Here is a 22,352-nt window from a genome sequence, read left to right as displayed (position 1 = left end):
TGCCTCATAGCAGTCGGACCCTCAACCCAACTAGCTTGGAACAGTCAATGCTGACAGGCGGCAGCAGCAGCAGCAGCAACTCTCCGGGGTTTGGCAGAGCTACATCTCAGCCCTGTCTGGATGGCGGAGACTGAAATCGGGTGCCTTTGGCATACAGAGCGGGTCAGAACATCAGAAGAGTTCTGCAGGAAGCAGGCCAATGGTCCATCTAGTCTGGCATCCTGCCCTCACAGTGCCCAACCGGATGGTGCCTGTCTGCGGGTCTCCTGCCAGCTTTGAACACAAGAGCGCGTTCCCCTCCTGCGGCTTCCAGCCACTGGAAGCAGCCTCTGAATGTGTCAGTTGCTGCAATCACAAGTCACAAGAGCCCTGCTCTTGAACTCAGCTCCTGCTTCCCAGGCTCCCCTTGAGGGAATGTGGCTGGCCGCCATGAGAACAGGATGCCGGATTAGAAGTGTGTTTGCCCTGATCCCATGTCCTCCTGTTATCTGACACTGAGCTACAGGCCCCCATCTTCCTTCCCCATTGGGGCAGGACGCCAATGTCTCCAGCTAGACCCCATCCCCAGATCCTCTTCTATCTGCCTGCTCATTTATGAGTTTTGGTCTTTTTTCTTTAAAGACAGTCGCTGCTGCTAAAGGACATCTCCAGACTACAGCAGAGATAAAGAGGGTGATCTATGGGGTGGGGCTGCTTTTCTTTAAACGCAAACTGTAAACTTCAGCAGGGGCTGATTGCAAGTGGGAGAGGAACAGAGGACAGCTGTCACGGAGGGGGGGGGTGCCTTTCAAAGAGGAACTTAACCAGGTGGCCACAGCTGCTAGTTCAAACGGAAAAATAAGCCGTCCCACACATTCCCTTTCTACACACAGCAGACGGAGAAGGAGGCAAGGGGGTGGACTCTCGTTTTTATTTCACTTTCCAGAACAGCACCTTCCCCGTTTTTGTTTCCAAAAGAGGGATTACAAAAAAAAAAAAAAAAAAAAAAAAGATATTCGGTTCCAGGTGTCGTGGGGAAAAAAGAGCAACGGGCCGAGCGCTTCCAAAGGCCGTTGCCTCAAGGCCGGGACGCTTCGACCTTCCCAAGGAATTGCCAAGGTGCCGCTGATCCTCTGGCAAAAGAGAGGCGTGGGTCGGGCCTGCGTCATTGCTCCTGGTGGAAGGGGAAAAAACAGCTTGCGGTTACTCATTTGGCCTTAGGGTTGCAGGTCTGTTCCTGCTGCAGAACTTTAACAGAGGAACATTAAGAGCCTGCTGGACCAGGCCAATGGCACAGCAGCCACCCAGACACTTCAGTGGGAAACCCACAAGCAGACCCTGAGCACAAGAGCCCTCTCCCCATCTCTGGTTTCCAGCAACAGTGCTGCCTCCGATAGTGGAGGCAGCGCATAGCCATTGTGGCTAATAGCCATTGACAGCCCTCTCCTCCCCATGGATTTGTCCTATCCTCTCTCACAGCCATCCAAGAGTTACCTTTATATGAGAGGATCTCCCGCTCCATAATAAATATTAATAAAAAAATTTTATTTATACCCCGCCCTCCCTGGCCAGAGCCGGGCTCAGGGCGGCTAACACCAATAAAATTACAATAAAAACATAAGGGGGGGGGAGAAACCAATTTAAAATACAGGTTAAAAATACAATTTAAAATGCAGCCTCATTTTAATACTAGCCCATAGATCAAAACCATAAGGGGAGGGAAACATAAGGGTCAGACTGAGTCCAAACCAACGGCCAGGCGGAACAGCTCTTTCTTGCAGGCCCTGCGGAAAGATGTCAAGTCCCGCAGGGCCCTAGTCTCTTGTGACCACAGCTATCCCCCTCCCCTTAGATCCCTGACATGAGGACTCCCTGGTCTCCAAGCACATAAGGGGAAATGGATCCCTGCATCCAGGAAGTCTCAGCTTTAAGGAAAGGTGCTGTTGTGCTACTGCTGCCTTTGCAAAAAGACACTCAAAAGCCTACAGAGCCAAATGCCTGGTGGCATTTCAGTAGAGCATGAGACTCTTAACCTCAGAGTCGTGGGTTCGACCCTCACGTCGGGCAGGGGGTTGGACTAGATGACCCTCATGGCCCCTTCCAACTCTACGATTCTATGATAAGAGCAAAAGAATACATTTTTTCTCCCTGCTCCCCCACAATTTGAAGAAAAAGAAGTGCTAATATATGTTTGTGTGTGTGCGACACAAAAGCATAGAATTGTTGGATAGTGTTTTTGAGGTTACCAGCATGAGTTTGACCAAATTGCGGGAGGTAGTGGAGGACAGAGGTGCCTGGCGTGCTCTGGTCCATGGGGTCACGAAGAGTCGGACACGACTAAACGACTAAACAACAACAACAACGATCCTTATCAACTCCTTCCTTCTGCTCCCATATAGACAGTAATTATTTTTTAAAGAAAGCAATAGGTTTTATGGAATGTAACAGACTCTCTAAACAGTGAATATAATATCTGAAGATCAAGAGTGTTTGTATTAGGTCGTCTGAGGGAGGGTGATGGAGGGAATAATGAATTTCTATTGTTTAGCTCTCCATTTGCATTGGTTATACCTGCAGTAATGAATTGTAATTCTATTTTTTACATAAAACAATACCCCCCCAAAAAAGTACACCAAGCCCCAACATTAAGCGACGTAGAGTTGAGTGCACAGAGTCACAACTTGCCATACTAGAGGGCTTATTCATGCCCGAGGCTGTTCTGCGATTTGCTCCTCCATAAGAGAGGTTTTGTGCGTTTGTGGGAGGAAGGGAAACCACGAATAGAGTCTGTTATAAACTTTATACGGCCGTTTCGCAAGATTGTAGGAAGCATGACGCAGTTTTGATGTGGACAGTTGAGTGGTCTGGAGGCCTCAATTCTTCCGGGGGGGGGGGGGGGGGACGGTGAGGCTGCTAGATTGGTCTCTCCCCCCACACCACTCCACCTATACCAGTCATCAAATTGGAATTAGCAACTTCTTCTCCCATCTGGAAAAAAGCCACAACCAACGCTTGCTTGGAGTTAAGTCATCAAACTAATTAGCACTGACGGTGTGCAAGGCCAGACAATTGAGGCCTGGACTGAGAGGTGGGCAGAATGTAGCTTAGGATCAACCGGCAGATCTCTGGGTAAATCTGCAATCGAAGGCAGCAATGCTTCTAAATATCAGTTGATGGGAAACACAAGTGGGGAGAGTTGCTGTTGCATTCAGATCCTGATTGCAGGCTTCCCAGAGGTATTCGACTGGTCACTGAGAGAAAAGGATGCTAGACGAAAATGCTCTTCAATTCTAACAATAAGACTTTTGCACCAGGCTCTGGTTGGTAAATCTTGGGGTTCTAGCAAAAAAAAAAAAAAGGCAGGCAAGCACGAAGCTTGCCAATTTCCAAGAGGGAGGGAGGGAGGGGAAGCAATTGCCAAAGAAAATTCAAGGGAGAATTAGGTGGCAGGAAACCTGCAAGCAAGAAAGAGGCTAAGTTGGCTCAAGGGTGGTTTGGCTAAGAGGATGAGGAAAGAGAGAAGCAAAGGGAAAGGGGGTTTGGTAAATCAACAAGAGTGTGGAGGGAAAACCCCACTCTTGGCTGAGTAGGCCAGGAAGCTCTTGCAACCAAGCCCCATAGCTGTACTCTGGTTACATTTCCAGACTTATATCAGAAGAGACAGCACTTCAGAGCCCCCTTGCCAAAGAAAAGTGGCTGAACTAGATCTTACATGCTGGGGCTCAACCAAGACCAGGGTTTCTTGCTGCACCGTGGGAAAATGGCTGAATCAGAAACTGGGTTGTATCCAACTAAGTTCACTGAAATGAATGAACCTAAATCAGGTCTGCCCATTAACTTCAGTGGGTCGGTTCTGAGTAGGGCTAGCACTGGATGCAACTCCCCAATCCACAACTTTCATAGTTCTAGTTGAGGGCTCAAATAAAGACCAGGGTTTCCTCACCCACTACAGGCGTGAAATTTACCCCCCAATTATTGGTGTTGCAAACGATCACATTGACTGCCTAGCACTCTTTTAAACTTTATGTATAATTGTCACAGACTTCTACTCTCTTAATTTTCGTGACCATTTGGTTCCACTGGTTACAATCACCCCACCCCAAAGAGCCGTGTGCATTTCTGCCAAATGTGCAGAGCATTCGACTCCAGAATGTGAAAACCTTTGCTGCAAGACATCCGTTTGTTTTCAAAAACAACAGTGTCCCATGGCCCTTTTTTAAGACGGCCGTCTGCTAGACCCACAAACCTCATACTCTCAACTGCACTGGTTGTTAAATGAAAAGGGGGAAAAATCTGGAAGGCTACCCGCTTTCCCCTGAGTTTAATATTTAATTATAAAAATATTTATATGATTCTATGATTTATATACTGCTGAGCCATAAAAAATATCAAAGTGGTTTAAAGCAATAAAAACACAGAACCATACAATAAAAACGTAAAAAAGTTAAAAACAGGGCATCAATTAACCACTGTGGAAACAGGTATTCTTGCTTGCCCGCATAGGCCTGGCAGAATAGAAAGGTTTTCAGCAGGCGTTTAAAAGTTGGCACAGAAGGTGCCTGCTGTGCTTTTAGGAATTACTCCCTACCCCAGACCAAGCAAATATCTATAAGGTCACATTTTAAGTACATTTAAGAGACTCTAAACTGTCATGGTTCCCCTAAAGAATTCTGGGAAGCGTAGTTAGCAGTTAACAAACTGCAGTCCCCAGGATCTTTTGGGGAAGTTAAAGTGGTATTTGTTGTTGTTTAGTCATTTAGTTGTGTCCGACTCTTCGTGACCTCATGGACCAGAGCACGCCAGGCACTCCTGTCTTCCACTGCCTCCTGCGGTTTGGTCAAACTCATGTTAGTAGCTTAGAGAACACTGTCTTTTAATGTATTATGTGGATGCGACCGAAGAGAGGAGTTCTCAAAAGCAGACTCACCTTGACAAACCGCCCGTGGAGAAGGTAAGGAGACCGGAAGTCATGCTGGCAGTTTGAATAAGCCATTCCTAAGCCCATTCCTGACCCGAGAGTGATGGGCCACGTCTTCCCTGGAACAAAAGAAGGTGGAAGGAAAGAGAGGGAGGGAAAGAGAGAAAAAGAGAGAGAGAGAACAGAGATGGAAGAATGATGGGAATGTCACTATGAAATGTGGTCCGAATCAAGGTCCAGATAATTAGCAATGCTTCGATGAAACAAGGAATTCTGCAAGGGCATCAATGATAGCTGGTACAGCAGCACAGTGAGAGGTTAAGGGACTGAACTCTGAATGGGGAAGTTCTTGGATCAAATCTGTTATGGGCCCACTGGTGGGTCCAAGGCAAGCGACTCTCGGGCTTAATTCTGAAACAGAGGGATATTACTGATAGGGATTTGCCTTATAGCAGAAGTGGCCCTCCAGGCCTTGCTAAGTGGCCCCTGGAATTCTCCCCAGTTCTGTGCCCCATCAACGGCCCACTCGCCACTCTCCTTGAGTGCTTTTGCCTAGTTGAAATACGTCCTTGAACTGGGAGAAGTGACTCTTGCTTGCCTGAATAGAGAGGCATTTGGGGAGGGAGGCTGCAGAAGCCTCAGGATGGCCTAGTACAGGGGTCTGCAACCTGAGGCTCCGGAGCCGCATGTGGCTCTTTTACACCTTTGCCGCTGCTCCGGGGCGGATACTAGCGAGGGGAGGAGGCGCATTGTGCGCCCCGACACTCCCCACTGTGGCAGGCGCTGTACTGGCTGTGACGTCGCATGGGGGCGGTGCGTGCGTTACTCACGTACCGTCCCGACGTCACCTTCCCGCCCACCCGCTACATTGTAAGGGGCATGTACGCTAGTCACTGTTTTGAAGGGGAGTGAAGAACACACACACACAAAAAGGTAACTTGTTAATTTAACGTTTATTTCTATGAGGGGGGAGTAATTCTGAGGGGTCAAACAAAGAAATAATAAAAAAGTGACAAAAAAGTTATTTTTATAATGACGAGTTTTGCGGCTCCCAGTTTTTTTTTCTTCGGAAACGGGTCCAAGTGGCTCTTTTTGTCTTAAAGGTTGCAGACCCCTGGCCTAGTAGATAAGAGATGAAAGCCATCCATTGCTCTGTCCACATTTGCACCTAGCCCTGCCCACTATTGACATGTGGTTTCCACCCCGCCCCCCCAAGAAGACTGCCAGTGAGGAAATGGGGCACTTGGGCTGATAAAGGTTCCACAGCCTTGCCTCGCAGGGCTGTTGTAGGGATTGTAACCAGGTGGCACATGAACCACCATAACAAAATTATTATTTGTTTATTTCATTGATTGCATTGTATTTATATCCCACCTTTTTCTCCAAAGAGATCAAGGTGGCATGCATGCCCCCCCCCCCAAAAAAAAATTAATCCCCACAGCCAGTGTTTGAAACTCCCATAGCTTTAGGCACATTTTGCGACAGGGAATTTCATTAGCGCAAGCAGTTTCTGAGCTCTGGGTGCAGCGCTGAGCCTAAGATTTCAGATTACAACTGCAGAGTGGAAGAAAGGAGGACCCTTTTCTTCCTCCTCACTTCCAGCCGCTCTCCTTCCCTTGGTAAGGAAATAGGAGGAGGAAAGTGGCTCCACTCACCTCTGGCTTGACCCCCCCTCCCCCCCCACTGACAGCAGCTGACCCCTGACAGATTGCCCCCTCCAAAGGTGGCAAAGCAAGGGAGGTTCCTCACCCAGGTTATAAAGAAATCCTCTTTCCACAGCTACCAGGTTGATCTTTTCAAGTGGCTCATCCCTGTTTGCAAATCCTAAAAACCTGCACCCCACCCTATCCCACAAAATGCATGGTGGAGTAAAACCTGTTTTAAAAATGGGTCACGGTGCTGGGCTTGGGGGACGGGACGCAGATGGGCTCCACAGTGCTTGTTGTTTTTAAACAGAAGGAAGTTATTGCATAAATATATATTAAAAATGTTTGTCAAGCTGCAAATGGCTGTTGGAAAGGGCTCTTCCCGTGTGCTCAAATCCCATCCTGATGTCAACAAGGCAACTTTTATTTAGAGAAAGCAAATACCGCAGTACGTTGTGAGGAGGATCTTTATTTAGAAGGGGCTACTAAACCTACCTTTGAAACTCAGGCTGCAAAACACACACATAGAGTTACTAACACATCACTGGTCATCCCTGATCCTGTGGCTGTGCTGGCTGGGGGCTCACAGGAGGTGGGGCTCCCAGCAACCACTGGAGAGCTACCAGGTTGGGGAAATAGTTGAACTCGCTCAGTATTTCCAACTCTGGTCGGCAGTGGAGCTCCAGGATCTCAGGCACAGAAGTGTCTTCGTCATCAGCTGCCTACCTGATCTTTTTAACGGGAGGTGTTGGGGATTGAATCTGGGACCTCTCGCATGCAAACAAAGTGCTCTAACGCTAAGCTATGGGTCCCTGCTGCCCTGCCATCTTCACTGGCCAGCCAATATCCAAAAGCATAAAGGGAGGGATGGTGGCACAAGTTCCCCTCAGAATGGATGTCAGGAAGACAAGAATCTGGACCGGAAGCGGGGTATTCACCTGGCAGCTACCCATCACTTACTTTTGAAGAAGATGACCGAGAAGACGACACCCAACCCAAAGCCAGCACCTGCAAGAGGAAAGAAAGAGTTAGCGGAGCCTGCCAGGCCTCCCCACATGCCCACAAGGAAACAATACTATTTGTTACAGGGCATAAGAAGATGCTGCTGGATAAGGCCAATAGCCCATCTAGTCCAACACCCCGTTCTCAGAGTGGCCAACCAGATGCTCTAGTAGGAAACCCACAAGCAAGACCCAAATGCAAGAGCCCTCTCCTCTCCCATGGTTTCCACTGATGCCTCCAGCTGTAGAGCATAGCCATTGTGTCTAGTAACCATCAATAGCCTTAATCTTCCGGAATCTGCCCAATTCTCCAAGCTGGTGGCCATCACTACCTCTCCCTTTCTTTTTTTAAAAAAGTGCACAAAAGCACAGCAACAGAAGGAAAAGGCTTATTAGCTTCTACTAGCAAAGACGGCAGGGACTTTAACTGACATTTCACATGCAAAGCAGGAGTGCCTACCGTTTTGCTACAGGCCTCCTAGGGATGCCTGATGCCGAATTGGGCCATTGGCCAAGCGAGCCCAGTGCTTGCTCTGCTTGCCAAAGGCTTCCCCAGGCCTTCTACCCAAGACTGAGCCATGGGACCTTCTACACACACAGCATGTGCTCCTTCAGCCCTGAGCTGCGGTCCCTGGCAAGCCCGGTACGTCTCGCTCTGGATTTAAATGTGGAGGCAGCAGACGGCCTTCAAAAATGTTCTCCAGATATTGATGGGCCCCCAAAATGTTCTGTGGGACACTAACTCAGCCCTGCGTCAACAGGCTGGGGTCGCCTGGAAGGCCAGTTTATTCCCAAGTCAAGTGGCCCGGAGCCGTCTTGGAGGAAAATTGCTTCCTTTGCGGTCTCCCCGTCCTCTAGTGCTCATCGTGGCTTGGGAAGGTGGGAACCAAAGGGGGGCCCTCTGCTCTGCTTTTATTCCCTGTCTGCTTGTTTTCCTTTTAAGTGAGAGCTTTCATCTTTTATTGTTATGAAGTTAAAGGCTGGCCTGGAGGTGCCGGTCTTTAGTGGAAACAGCTGCCTGCTGCAGTCCCTCGATGTCCCCTCGGTCAGGTGGGAGGCCCTTCTGGAGCAGCGCCTTGCCCTCTTAAAAGGAAATTGAGCGTGCAAGGCCCCAAACCGACATGGCTGGTTTATTGTTCATGGCAGCTGTAAAGCAAGCACACTCTGCCCATGCTCTGGAACACTGTCACGTCCTGAGGCTAAGCACTGGCACCCCCTCCTGCAGTAGAGTCCCAAGCTCCATTTATATGTCAACGTAAGTCATAGATTTGGATTTGGAAGAATATACAATACAGTGTGTGTATTTTTGCAGGAAGTTCTTCCTGAGATTTTATTTAGATGGTATCTTACACAGCTTAGGTTAAGCTGAATCTATTACGGGAACTCATTTGTTTATCTTGGCAGCGGAGCACAGGGCAGACAAGATCTGAAATCATATTTAGATGGTGTGCCCCAGGATTGTGAGATACTGCAAGCTGATTCCTGGCAAGATAGAAGAGATGACAGGATATTGTCCACCATAAAGATTATTAAGGAAAGCCCTGCTGGGTCAGGCAGTCCAGCATGACATTTTCACCAGATGCCCCAAAGCAGCGGTTCTCAACCTGTAGGTCCCCTTGCTAGCTAGGGGTGATGGGAGTTGTAGTTCAACAACATCTGGGAACCCACAGGTTGAGAAAGGCTGCCCCAAAGGGAAACCCGTAAGCAGGATTCGAGCACAAGAGCACTCTCCCCTCCTGTAGTTTCCAGCAGCAGCATTGCTGCTTACAACCATGGAGCCAGAGCATAGTCATCGCCTTCCTCACATTACAGAACATTTTGACTGGTGTGATTGGATACTGCAACCAGCGTTACCACACAGCTAGAAGCATGTTTTTTGTGGGTTTGTAATTTTAAAATTAGAAAATAAATTTTAAAATGATGCCCAGGGGGGCGGCAGGGCGCACCTGGAGTTTGTAGTCAAGCAGGCATCAAGGCACAAATGACTATTAGCAACAACCGATGTCTCCCCACCCTACTCCAGCTTCCCCGTGGAACAGCTGGTGTTGGGGGGTGTGTGGAGAGGGTGTTTATGCTATTAAACCCAAATTACCATCTGCACAGATCCATCAAAAGCACAAACTGGCCTCCTTGACCCGAGGCTCAAACAAACTCCTTCCTTTGCTACACACTGCCTTTCCTTTCTTTCTCGAGTACCACTGCTGGAAATCAGGCTGTTTAGAGAAAATAATTATTTCAACACGCAGAACTTGGGGAAGGGGGGGGGGACCGATGAGATGGGCGTTCGCTCAAACTGTCCAGCTCAGCAAGTCATGCTGCGGTCCAGGCTTAGACTTCCTGCTCAAGGATGGCTTCTCTCTCTCCCCCTCTGCCAACTTAAACAAGTTAGCTAATCAATGAGAAATGGTTTACATGGGAGATGGACTGTGCATCACGCGAACGCCGACCTTTAAACAGTTGCTTCTGTTACCATTTTCCATCCTGTTAGGGAAAAACCAATGTCCGATGATTGCCCAGAATACGATAACCGCAGAGCTTGGGGGAGGGGACAACTAGATCATTCTAAGTAGATCAAACTGGTGCCCTCCAGATGAGTTAGGAGTGAACATAAGAGCCTGCAGAACACAGACATCATGGCTAGTAGCCACTGATAACCTTATCCTCCATGAATAGATTCAGAGCAAGTTATCGTCTAAATAAAATCCTTGACCATGGGCTGTGTTGGGTGGGGCTGATGAGAGCTGTAGCCCAGCAACATCTACAAGGGCACAGGGTTGGTGAAGGCTGGATCGGGTGAGGAAGATGTGCTGGATTCAATAAAGGGGCAGCTTCTTATGGGAATGGCCCCACAGCTCTGGGGCAGAGGCTGTGAGGGTCAGGCAACTTTGGTAGATTTTCAAGAATGTCCTATCCAGCTTTCCACTGCAACCTGGAGGGCCGTAAAGACTGATGTCACATGCCAAGGTTATAATGGAGGGCACTGCCAGTCTTTATTGAGAAGAAAATGCAGCAAATGTTTCCCCCTCCCCTGTCTGCCCAACCAGCTGCTCAGTTCAAATAATTTCTATCCAGGACAATTTTGGCCTGCAATTCAACAGACACACACACCAAATTCGAAGCAAAAGCAAGAATTAAGATCTATGAAACTGTTGCTGTGGACTCTTCATCCAACCAGGAGGTTGTTGTGGTTCTGCTGTCATCTCCTTAATGTCGCCAAGAAAGCAAAGGGGAGTTTGAGTCAATCTTTCGAAGCTGTGTGTGTCCAACCCCACTGGGGGTTTTCCTAGACACAAATGCTGCTGGAACAAATGAGTCTCATCCAAGTGACGTCCCTAGAGGTGAAACGGCCAAGTGCCAGTTTGGTTATGGACGGTACTGTACAAAGGGACCAGCAAAGAGGCAAAAAGCCACACCAGCCGATGGCTTTTGCCCTTTTGGGGAGCTGCACGCTCAATTTCCTTTTAAGAGGGCAAGGCGCTGCTCCAGAAGGGCCTCCCACCTGACCGAGGGGACATCGAGGGACTGCAGCAGGCAGCTGTTTCCACTAAAGACCCGCACCTCCAAGCCAGCCTTTAACTTCATAACAATAAAAGATGAAAGCTCTCACTTACAAGGAAAACAAGCAGACAGGGGATAAAAGCCAAATATCTTGCAGTCCCAGACCCCCTCCTGCTTCTCCCTCCCTCCCTCCAGAGCCAGGAAAGGCACAAGAGGAGGGGGAAGACTTGAAGAAAGTGGTTTTCTTCTTTGAGATGTCTTCAGCCACTTGGCCTGGAGGAAATGGGCCTTCCGGGCAACCCCATCCAATTGACCCAGCACTGAGTTAGGGCCTCACACACCATTTGTGGGTCCCATCAATGGACGGGGAATGTTCCTGAACAAAACATACTGAACTTTACCAACGTGGTGCCCTCCGGATGTTTTGGAGTACAATTCCCAGCCAGCACATTGGGAGAGCCTCAAATTGGATTTTGAAATCAGTTCAGCCAGGCCATAACTGCTTTCCTCAATCCTTGGGGAGGCAGGAACTGTGCTTTTGTTCCCCACCCACCCCATGCCAAATGCCAATCTTCTCTGCCACAGATTAATTTAACCCCCATTTTTTACTCTGTTGCACCATCTGTAAGTACTGCAAATGGAGCAATGACACAGAAAGATGAATTAGATCCAAAGTTTTTTTTTCCAAACCAAAGGCACGTGCTACACTAGCCATTGCCATATACAATGTCATTCCAATTTCATAAAAAATGGGTTTTTCTTTTAAGGCCTCTTGTCAATTCACCCCTTTCCTCCCACCTCCTCAAAAAATAAAAGATAGAAGACTCTTTTCCAATAGCTGCAATCCTGCCAAATATCAGGTTTGCGGAGGCAATTAATCTACGTTCTTTTAATATAAGCACTGGCGAAATGGACGTTATCACCTGGCCATATTTTAATGCAGACAAGTGAGATCTGCAACAAAATCATGCAGTTTTATCCTTCACCAAGGTGCTGCTACTCACTGTTCTAGAAAGCCAGTTTTGCCCTCTTCCAGTACACTCCATTCTGCTCTTTCCCCCCACCACATTTTTTCCTTTACAACTGAAATTCAACATCCCTTGGCTGCTAAGTTTACTGCCTTGTACTGAGCTATTTGGGAGGAAGGTTGCCCCTTGGGGCTTCCTTTAAAAAACATGTCTTGCACTTGTGTATTTATTGAACTTATATCCCCCCCCCCCCCCAGTGAGATCAAGATGACATTTGTGGTCCTCCCTCTCTTTTTATCCCCGCAACAATCCTGTGATGTAGTTTAAGCTGAGATGCAGTGACTGGCCCCAAGGTCACACCCAGTGCGCTTCTTTGCCAGGTGGAGATTTGAACCCTGGTCTCCCAGGTCTTACTCCAACACTCTAACCACTGCAAATCTTGGGGTCCCCCCTGAGCATGCAGATACCTCCCTTTTCTCTCTCTCTCCACCCCCACCCCGGCATTTGCCACCAAAACTGGCTCTTCATACAGTTCTGATCAGCTTGACACTGATTTGGTCTTCCAAATCAGTCAAGTTCTGGAGACAGAAGGGCTATTTTGAAGTCTAATCCTAATCCCTCAAGGTCACCATGTATTTTCCAGTTTGGAGACTTATGCCAGCTAGTCGGAATTGGGTTTGAGAATGGAAGGAATACAGGGGCACAGGCAATTTCCCAGACTCTCTGCTCCAGCTTCAGACTTCAAAGCAACCCGCAGTATTATTTCACTCCCACAGAACCCATCCTCAAAGCTTTCCTTCTCCCCGGGCATCGGACCCCCACAGCTGCAGCTGTTGGGAAGCCAGACAACACCCCCCTTTATTGCCCCCCACTTATCCCACCACTTATTAGATCAACAGATGCTGAATAAGACTTTTCCTAATTACCTTCCACCCACCTACAAGAAGAGAACAGATTGGTCTCTTAAGAACCTAAGAAAAGCCTGCTGGCTCAGGCCAATGGCTCATTAAAAAAAAAAAAATAATAATAATAATAATAATAATAATAATAATAATAATTTATTATTTATTCCCTGCCCATCTGGCTGGGCTTCCCCAGCCACTGTGGGCAGCTTTCAACAAAATATTAAAATACAGTAATGCATCAAACATTAAAAACTTCCCTAAACAGGGCTGCCTTCAGATGCCCAGCATCCTGTTCTCACAGTGGCCGACCCAAACCTGGAAGCTCCATTTAGCTAAGGTTGCCATATTTCAAAAAGTGAAAACGCTTTGCTCAAGGTTCTTTTCCTGGACATTTCCGTCTGAGTACTGCTTAAGGGGGCTGAATAATTCTAGATGTATGGCAACCCTACATTTAGCTCTTATGATGTTAGGCCATGAACCTGTCCAATGTGTATCTGAGTGGTTCTCTCTGACTATAGAAGCAGAAAATCCCCTAAATTATAAACTGCAGGAAACTACAATCGAAGGTCAAGTTGATCACCTCCCCACTCTCAAAAGAAAATCCTTATAATTTAAAAAGGTGTATTTTGAAAGGAATATTTAATAGTTTGAAGTGTTTTATTCCAAGATGTCAAAACAAACAAAGGATTAGAGGCGAAAGGCACATTAGTGTCTTCGGGAGAGGAGCGGGCAATTTATGAACTTGCAGGCTGTTGCCAGTTCATGTATAGGCGTGGCTCTACGTGACAACATGGCTTGCAAAGGAGTGGGTGCCCAGAAGGGAGCCATCAGATATGCCTTCCTGGAAAGGAGCAGTTTTCTCGTAGTCACTTGCCCAGCGACAAGCGGATTAAAGCGCCTTAGATCACTTCCTTCATTTAACTGTTTCAAAACCCACCACTATGACAACTTCAAAACAGGCCAACTTCACTGCTTTTGAAGGATGAGGAAGGGCTGTTTCAGCTCGCAGCTCCTTTTGTGGAAGTGGAGTGGAATTGTGCCCACCCCACCGGGAAAAACAGCCCGCCTCTCAGCAGTGGCATTGCCGCTGCTGAACAGGGATGTGTTCAGCATACGTAACAGGCATGCCTTTCACATCACACTTCATCAGCAGAAGCTATCAAGTTCACTTCCCAACTCCAGTTATAACAGCAAAACAGGAGAGAGTTTTTCTCCAAGGCTCCTGATAAGCGGAAACTTATTCTGGGTAGGAACTGGAGGCAAAGAGGGTTGTATCAAACAACAGAGTAGACTCATTGAAATTAATGGGCATAGCTTACCTAGGGCCAGTCATTTCAATGGGTCCACTCCACTCTGAGTAGGATTAACGTGAGATACAACCCAGAGTTTTCAGGCCAAATAAGGTTTTCAGTGTTAGCCCTACTCGGAGTCAGAGTAGACTCATTGAAATTAAAGCACTCAGGCCCACCAATTCCAGAGGGCCTACTGTGGGTAGGACTAAGATTGGACATAACTCTTTCCTTAAAAAAACACCACAAAACCCCCTCTGCAGGCACTTTGCACCTGCCCCAGTAGCAGCTTACCAGAAAGAGCAGCAAACGATATGGCAAATCAAGCACACACAACACTTTTTTCAAAGTTAGATGCCTGAAATTTAGATGTATCCCCATACAGAGAACAGTATACATCTGTAAAGCATGTTCTTGCAGATCACTTTATAAGAACATGTTTTACAGATGTATACCGTTCTATGTATGGGAATACAGATTTTCATAATGTATTTTCAGGATACTCTGGAGAAATCGTAAAAAATAAAAAATTGTTTCATTGCCTTGTTGTTTGTTTTCCTGAAGTTTTTGCAGGTCATGTTTTGCTTTAAAAAACAAAACAAAAAACTTGTTGAATAAATATATGGACTTTTATTTATAAAAGGCTTTACATCTTAAGGTTTTATCAGGCCTGCACGTTTGGATTCAGCAAAAAAGGAAATCAGAAAGTGTTCCCAGAGAATTATGTGGGCCCTGGTGGGTTTGGAATGCCACTGTCAACTAGGCAAAGCTCCTTTATGCTTACCTCTGCAACTGCGGCCCTGGCTCTGTGCATACATGTCATTAATTCCTGATACATGTGAAATAAGCATCACTGCTCCCTTTCACGCTCTGGGCCAAGTGCCTGTGCCTAAACACGACTCTGGCCCAGTTCAAGCAGGCGGTGAGAAACTCCCGCTGGGAAACCTCTGGCAGGGCTTCGGTTGGGAAAAATTGAGTCAATTGCCTTGTGCAATCCTCAGAACAAGGCGTGTGTTCGGTTCAAGCAAGAGCTGGGGGCATGCACACCGACAGGGGATCTACATGCTCCTCTGCAGCAGTTTATTGTGAGGGCAGCCTGCAAACCTAAGACCTTTCCCCTGCTTATGAGAACAGGACATAAAGAGGAGCCTGCAGGATCAGGCCAATGGTGCATCTAGTCCAGGTTCCTGTTCTCACAGCAGCCAAGCCAATGCCTGTGGGAAACCCTCAAGCAGGACGAGGGCAACAGCGTCAGATGCTGAATGGTTCCCTCACTGGCACAACAGGCCCCATCTCTCAATGGTTCCCTCATTATTTCAGCCTCACACAGAGGCAAGATCCTCCGACTGTTTGCCACTGCTGTGGACTAATCAACCAGTATTCAGAAGTACTGCTGTCTCTGACTGTGAAGGCAGAACATAACCATCATGGCTAGTTACTATATCACAGTGTTTCCCAACCTTTTTTGGGCAAAGGCACACTTGTGTCATGAAAAAAATCTCGAGGCACACCACCATGCCAGATGGGGAAAGGCCACTTTTTACTTATGTAAAAAAAAAAAAAAAAAAAATAGTAACAGCATAGAAGGTAATGGTAGATGACTGTTAGGGTCTCCCCCCAAATGCAGAATTCTATTAATATCTTCCTTAGCGAGCCGCGTTAACCCCTGTAATGCTTTCTATAGAGTAAGCATAGGGGACACTGGGGGATGTGGAACCAAGGGGGCAGTGGGCCAAAAGAGTTCGGGATCTACTGCTTTAAACAGAAATAAGAGCCAGTGGGTTCTTCCTTTTTTAAAGTATCGTTTCAGCGGGGACAGCAGTCCGGATTTCCAAAAAGCGGCGCTTTTTTGCGTCTGAGCAAAGAAGAGAGAGAGGGGAAAAAAGAGAGAGAGATTGATTTGTGGCTGCGCAAAGGGGGGAGGAGCCCAGGAGTAAAAGTAGGAAGGACGAAGGGAGGGGAAAGGAAAGTTAATAGAAGGAAAGGCGGGTGGGAGAGAAAGAGAAAGAAAGAGGGAAGGAAGGGGGGAAGAGAAGTGGAAAGGAGGGAGACCGAGGCGGGGGAGAAGCGTCTGGAGAGTTGCTCCGAAGTTTGGGGGGCCACGGGGGTGGGCGCGCGTCCCAGGAGGCGGAGGCCAGCCCGGGCTGGGAGCCGCGCCGCGGCCCGGGGGCGGTAGGCGGACCGCGGCTCCTAGGATGTGGAAAGGGGACGGCGGCGCAGGGGGAGGAGACCCGCACGGCTAGGGCAGCGCGCAGGGGGAGGGGAGCGGGCCGGAGGCGGGCGAGGGGGGCCGCGATCCCGCGCGCCGCGAACATGGCCTCCTTCCCCGCGGGCCCCGCCGAGCCCCCCCGGCCGGGGAGGGCGGCACACCCCCGCCGCCGGAGGAGAGCAGAGGCAGGAGGAGGAGGACGAAGGCGCTGCCGAGGAGGCGCGCCAACCTCTGCCAACTTCGGCGCCCGCCCCGTCGCCGCAGGCTCCTCCCGGCCGAGAGCCAGAGGACGGCGGCGGAGCAGGAGGAGGAGGATCGGGTTTGGCGACGGCTGCTGCGTCCTCTCCAAGCGCGGGGCTGGCCTCCGCCGCGCCCGATCCTCCGCGCTCGCCCGCTTCTCGGCGGAGCAGGTCTCGTGTGGGTGCGAGGCGCTGCTGCAGGCGGGCGACCCCGGCCGGCTGGGCCGCTTCCTGGGCTCGCTGCTGCCCGACGCCGAGACGCCGTGCGACTCGCCCGCCTCCCTCCCACGGCACACCAGGCAACGTCTCGCGGCACAGTAGTGTGCCGCGGAACACCGGTTGGGAAACACTGCTATATCAGATACTCTACCCGGTGAGACTACTGATCCATCTAGAGCCGGTGTGGGCAAGTTTTGGCCCTGTGGATGTCACTGAACTACAACTCCCAGTCTCAGCAAGGATGTAATGAGAGTTGTGGTTAAGAAGCATCTAGAGCAGGCTTCCTCAATCTCAGCCCTCCAGATGTTTTGAGACTACAATTCCCATCATCCCTGACCACTGGTTCTGCTAGCTAGGGATCATGGGAGTTGTAGGCCAAAAACATCTGGAGGGCCGACTTTGAGGAAGCTTGATCTAGAAGGCCAAAGGTTCCCCATCTTTGATATAAAACACCATCAAGATAACACATCTCTTTATGAAGATCTGCAAAAGGCTACTTCTTCCCAAGCTGTCTGCAGCAAAAACAGAAAAGAGGTGGGTGGGTAGCAAGGGGAAAACAAAGGCAAATGCAGTACTTAAGCTTGGTTACTGGTGGGGATGAGGAGTAAGGTGTCAAACCAAATACATTGTAGTAGGAGGGACAGCTGCAGTACCAGCCACAAATAAGTCAAATGCTGACTTTTTAAATGGGACAGCTTCACATTGATGCAAGCTCTCACATTTCACAGAAGTCTTCATTACTCCATCTTACTGTGAACTCTGTGAAACCCAAGAGCTTACACACACTCACATCTAACTCAGCAGCCTCGAAATTTGCTGTGCACAAAGGGGCTCACCAAACCCACTTCTCAAGATGCAGAAGTATGCATATAAATGCAATAAATAAGATCTTCTGCTTAACTGCTTAAGAAAGCTGGAGGGGCCAGACAGGTTGTCACCAACCAAGCATCCAGAGATCTCCAAATGGTCACAATTGGGCCTGTGCCAATCGCAAAATGCGCCTGGCACTTAGGGGATTTTGGGCACTGACCCACAGGCACTTTGTTGTGTGATTATGCTTTGTTTTAAAGAAGTATGAATATGGAATTACTCTAAGCTCTGACAATTTCCATCAATACTTTGTAGATGGTTTATGAAAGGATTACAACAACTTCATGAAGGGGAAGTCTTATCAACCACTAAACTGTCCCTCCATCTTCCGACGCAATTTACCTATGACTGTCAGGTGCTAGGGACAAACAGTTCAGCGGAAGAGCACCCGTACTGTACACAGAAGGCCCCAGGTTCAATTCCCATCATCTCCAGGTAGGCTGGGAATGTCCCGTCTGAAATCCTGGAGAGCTGCTGTCAGTCAACATGGACAGAACTACCCTAGATAAGGCAGTTGACTCAGTCAAAGGCAGCTTCCTATGTGTTCTAAAGGAAGGGCCATAGTTCAGTATCTGCTTTGCAGTCAGACAGTCCCGGGTTCAAATCTCCAGGAGGAATGGGAAAGAGTCCTGTCTGAGACCCTGATGTGCCAGTCAGTGTACTGTGCTAGATGGACCAATGCTCTGTCTTGGAAGAAGGCAGCTTTCTATCTTCCTAAGGATAGCCGATGCCTCCATACTCTCCTTGTGGGCTTTTTGAAGGCATCTAGTGGGCCACTGCTTTGAACAGGATGCTGGACCAGAGATGGTTTCTCTTTAGCCTGATCCAGCAAGATTCTACTTAGGTTGTTTATCAACCCAGAAACCTTCTTATCACATCCTCAATCCCTCTTACAAAGCATGAGACACCTGCTCATTTAAAATCAAATTAATACCTACCCAGAAGAAGCCAGAGAAGAAAATTGCAACAGCAAGCACAAATCTGATTATTAACTCATTTACAATTCAAACTGGATCATTATTTCTTCTTGCTCTTCTTACCCGCCCCACTTGCATGTAAACAAGTCTTATAACACAAAACTTAAAAGCACTTTCTCCCGGTATGGGAACAGGGGAGTTGGCTGCAGACAGAAACCTCAAAACCACAGCCAACTCTGGGCGCAATATTACTGGGAACATGTTGCACAACTCTCATTTCAAAGGGGTTCATGCGAGGTTTTCTGTGTAGGATTGCAGGAGAATCAAGACACATCGGGGGCAGCCACCCTCCTACCTTGGGAAAGAGGGCAGAGTCCCAACCTCTTCTCACTAATGCTCATCAGTGACAACGAAAACAAATCAACTTAGTGACCCACAAAGCAAAACCAAGCCCGGATATGAGCACGCCAACGATTGGGCAAAGGACACATATTATATAGAATTTGTGGCTTCCAATGCAGATTGGCTGAGCTGAAATGATGGCATAGAATGTTCACAAACTTCCTAAGTGCTCAAGGAAGGGAAAATATTTTAATTTGGCTGGGATTAATATGATCACACAGGGACGCGGGTGGCGCTGTGGGTTAAAGCCTCAGCGCCTAGGACTTGCCGATCGAAAGGTCGGCGGTTCGAATCTCCGCGGCGGGGTGCGCTCCCGTTGCTCGGTCCCAGCGCCTGCCAACCTAGCAGTTCGAAAGCACCCTCGGGTGCAAGTAGATAAATAGGGACCGCTTACTAGCGGGAAGGTAAACGGCGTTTCCGTGTGCGGCTCTGGCTCGCCAGAGCAGCGATGTCACGCTGGCCACGTGACCCGGAAGTGTCTGCGGACAGTGCTGGCCCCCGGCCTATAGAGTGAGATGGGCGCACAACCCTAGAGTCTGTCAAGACTGGCCCGTACGGGCAGGGGTACCTTTACCTTTACCTTAATATGATCACACAGGTCCTAAAGACAGTAATAGCTTTGCAGGGCAGGTCAAAGACTGGAAAGAATCCCAAGAGGCAGCCAAGCTAAGAAAACCTTTTGACAAGATGGAGGTGATAGGAACCAGAGGCAAGAAGGGGCTGGTGGGGAATCAATTTTCCACATTAGTCTGAACTCATTCTCTGCTTGTACTAAGCTAGTAATTAAGTTCAGCTATTCCCAACTATTGCTTCCTTGTGTCTCAACACAGACCCACCCCTTCAGGTCTCCATTTCACAGCCATCAGAAGAGCCTGACTGCTGGATCAGGCCAAGGCCCAACTAGTACAACTAGCAGGATATGAGAGCAACTGCCTTCTCTATCACCTACTGTGAGATGGGTTAGGCTAAATGCGATCCGCCCAAGGCAGAACTTCATAGCTGAGTTGGTATTTGAACCCAGATCTTCCCAGCAGAAATCCAACATACACACCATCTACTGCACCAACATGGATCTCAGTTAGGCAGGTTCCTCCTCACATCACACCGCAGGAGAAATCCCAAACTCTCATCAACACCTCAGTCTCCTGCAAACTAAGCTCCTTGGAGAAAAAGATGGGATATAAATGCAATGGAACAAATAAAATAAATATAGGAAAGCCAGGGGCACCACTGTGGTTGGAAGTGACCCTACCCCCTACCATCAATAACCTGCAATGGCCCCATCAGCTAGGAATTGGGAGTGGTAGCTAAAATATAACACCACAGAACTAGTTACAGATGGGTAGCCGTGTTGGTCTGCCATAGTCAAAACAAAAAAAATTCCTTCCAGTAGCACCTTAAAGACCAACTAAGTTAGTTCTTGGTATGAGCTTTCGTGTGCATGCACACTTCTTCAGATACACATGCACACTTCTTCAGATACACGTGCATGCACACGAAAGCTCATACCAAGAACTAACTTAGTTGGTCTTTAAGGTGCTACTGGAAGGAATTTTTTTTGTTTTGACCACAGAACTAGTTATTAGTTTTGATTTCACCTCAGCCAAGCCCAAGGACAAACCAGGTGGCTTTAGGCAAATCACTCTCACAGCATTATCCCCACCCCCATACTGAGTGCACCTTACAGGACTGATACAACAACTGCTGTGATGGCGTCAAACGGCTAAATATTACAGAAATGATACACATATTGCTGCTATTTTGTAATTGAACGTTACCGCCCACTCTCGCAGGCAGCATAATCTCAAAGTCTTTCCCAGACTGGCTCACCTACAAACCTTTTATTTGGATGTGCTGGGAATTGAACATGTGACGTCTGCCATGCAAAACAGGCACTCAACCAATGAACTATGCCTCCACTAGACCTGTAAACACACCCTGACAGCATGATTTTTGTTACTGCTGAAGAAGACAATCCTTTTCAGTGTGCATTTTAGAAGTTTAACTGCAATGAAAGCTATTCAGCAGACACAACACAATGAAACATTATTGGTGGCTCCACAGCTATTCAATTCCTACACACAAACTTTGACTGACTGTCTCCAGTGACAGGCCATTTGAAGGCTAGCGCTGTATGATCCAAGTGGAGCACATAGCTGCCAGGGTCAGCGCTATACTATCCCACATTTCCCAGACAAAAATAGGGACACAGCACCATGGACCCCCATAACGCAGCTATGAACAGTGGCGGTTCTATTCACAATATTTCTGAATACTCCTGTCTCCTCAAGGCAACAGCACAGGACACCATATAGGAGGTTGCACCTTCTGAAGACTGGCTCCTGCGAAATCAGCTGCAGGGTTTGGGTGTGCTTCAAAATTGCTTTTGGGGGAACTTTTGAAATTGATGTAAAAACTGGGGTTTGGCTTTTGCTGCCCAACTCCCCATGGGACTCAGAGTCCCCTAAGTCCATGATCGGTCAGAGAAGAATGAATGGAGGCAGGATCCGGTGGAAAGCAAGGCAGATATTTATTTTTCTGTTGCAACAGAGTTCCCTCCCCTCCTTCCAGGAAGAAAGGTCTGCGATGAGGGGGGCAAGATATTATATATATATATATATATATATATATATATATATATACACACTCCCCCCGATTGCTTTTCAAAAGCAGGCTGCCGTATTTAAAAATTTGGTGGTTTTTTTAAGTGGGTTGCAATGTTTTGGATGCATTGCAACTCCTTTAAAAAAATGTCTTTGAAAACTGCGTGCGTGCATAAATAACTTACTCCTGCAGCACGACGATTTATTGGCAAGCCAGGCACCGACCCTCTAATCCTAAGGACATAGCTGCTAAATGCACGAGGCCTCACGCCAGGCGAGGATAACCTGAGCAGGGCCTTAGAGCAAGGACTGCCCCTTCCTTAACCCAGGTCTTCCTTCCCCCTCAGCACCACACCGTAGACACAGGGCGAGCCTCCTCCCGCTCCTTATTCCACAGCTCCCACCCTCGCCCCCTTACCCAGCTTGACGGCGGAGTCAGCCAAGCACCGGTCCCATTTCCTGCCCAAATCACCCTCCGACGCCATCTTGACCACCGCCTCCTGCTCCCTCCGAGAGCTGCCACTCAGCCTTCCCGCCCGCCTCCTTAGGCGTAAGTCTCGCGAGATGTACCGCTGCTGTAGCTGACAGCTGGCGGCTCTCGCGAGTGTCCCAAGGAGTTGAAGGGAGGGGATGGAAGAGGTTTTCCGCTTCCGCGGCCTCAGCTTCCGCTGCCCCACCCGGCAGAGCTG

General features: G+C 48.4%; 1 protein-coding gene across 1 annotated transcript; it reads right to left on the bottom strand.

Moving 5' to 3' along the window:
* Window positions 1-888: 888 nt before the first annotated feature.
* Window positions 889-22,227, bottom strand: MICOS10 (mitochondrial contact site and cristae organizing system subunit 10). Its single transcript, XM_028741595.2, has 4 exons — window positions 22,082-22,227; window positions 7,504-7,551; window positions 4,907-5,016; window positions 889-1,153 (listed from the first exon to the last, which is right to left on the bottom strand). The coding sequence occupies exons 1-4, from the start codon at window positions 22,146-22,148 to the stop codon at window positions 1,145-1,147; spliced, it is 234 nt and encodes a 77-aa protein (XP_028597428.1). The 5' UTR covers window positions 22,149-22,227; the 3' UTR covers window positions 889-1,144.
* Window positions 22,228-22,352: the final 125 nt, after the last annotated feature.

The sequence above is a fragment of the Podarcis muralis genome, chromosome 7 (genome assembly GCF_964188315.1).
Source record: "Podarcis muralis chromosome 7, rPodMur119.hap1.1, whole genome shotgun sequence".
Taxonomy (NCBI): domain Eukaryota; kingdom Metazoa; phylum Chordata; class Lepidosauria; order Squamata; family Lacertidae; genus Podarcis; species Podarcis muralis.
This window is presented reverse-complemented; position numbering and strand designations above follow the sequence as displayed.

Excerpts from the sequence above, each read along its gene's own strand:
- MICOS10 (XM_028741595.2), bottom strand. The coding sequence starts at position 22,148 with ATGGCGTCGGAGGGTGATTTGGGCAGGAAATGGGACCGGTGCTTGGCT. Across the intron at positions 7,552-22,081 it reads TGACTCCGCCGTCAAGCTGG|GTGCTGGCTTTGGGTTGGGT; the intron begins GTAAGGGGGCGA and ends TTCCTCTTGCAG. Across the intron at positions 5,017-7,503 it reads CTCGGTCATCTTCTTCAAAA|GGAAGACGTGGCCCATCACT; the intron begins GTAAGTGATGGG and ends CTTTTGTTCCAG.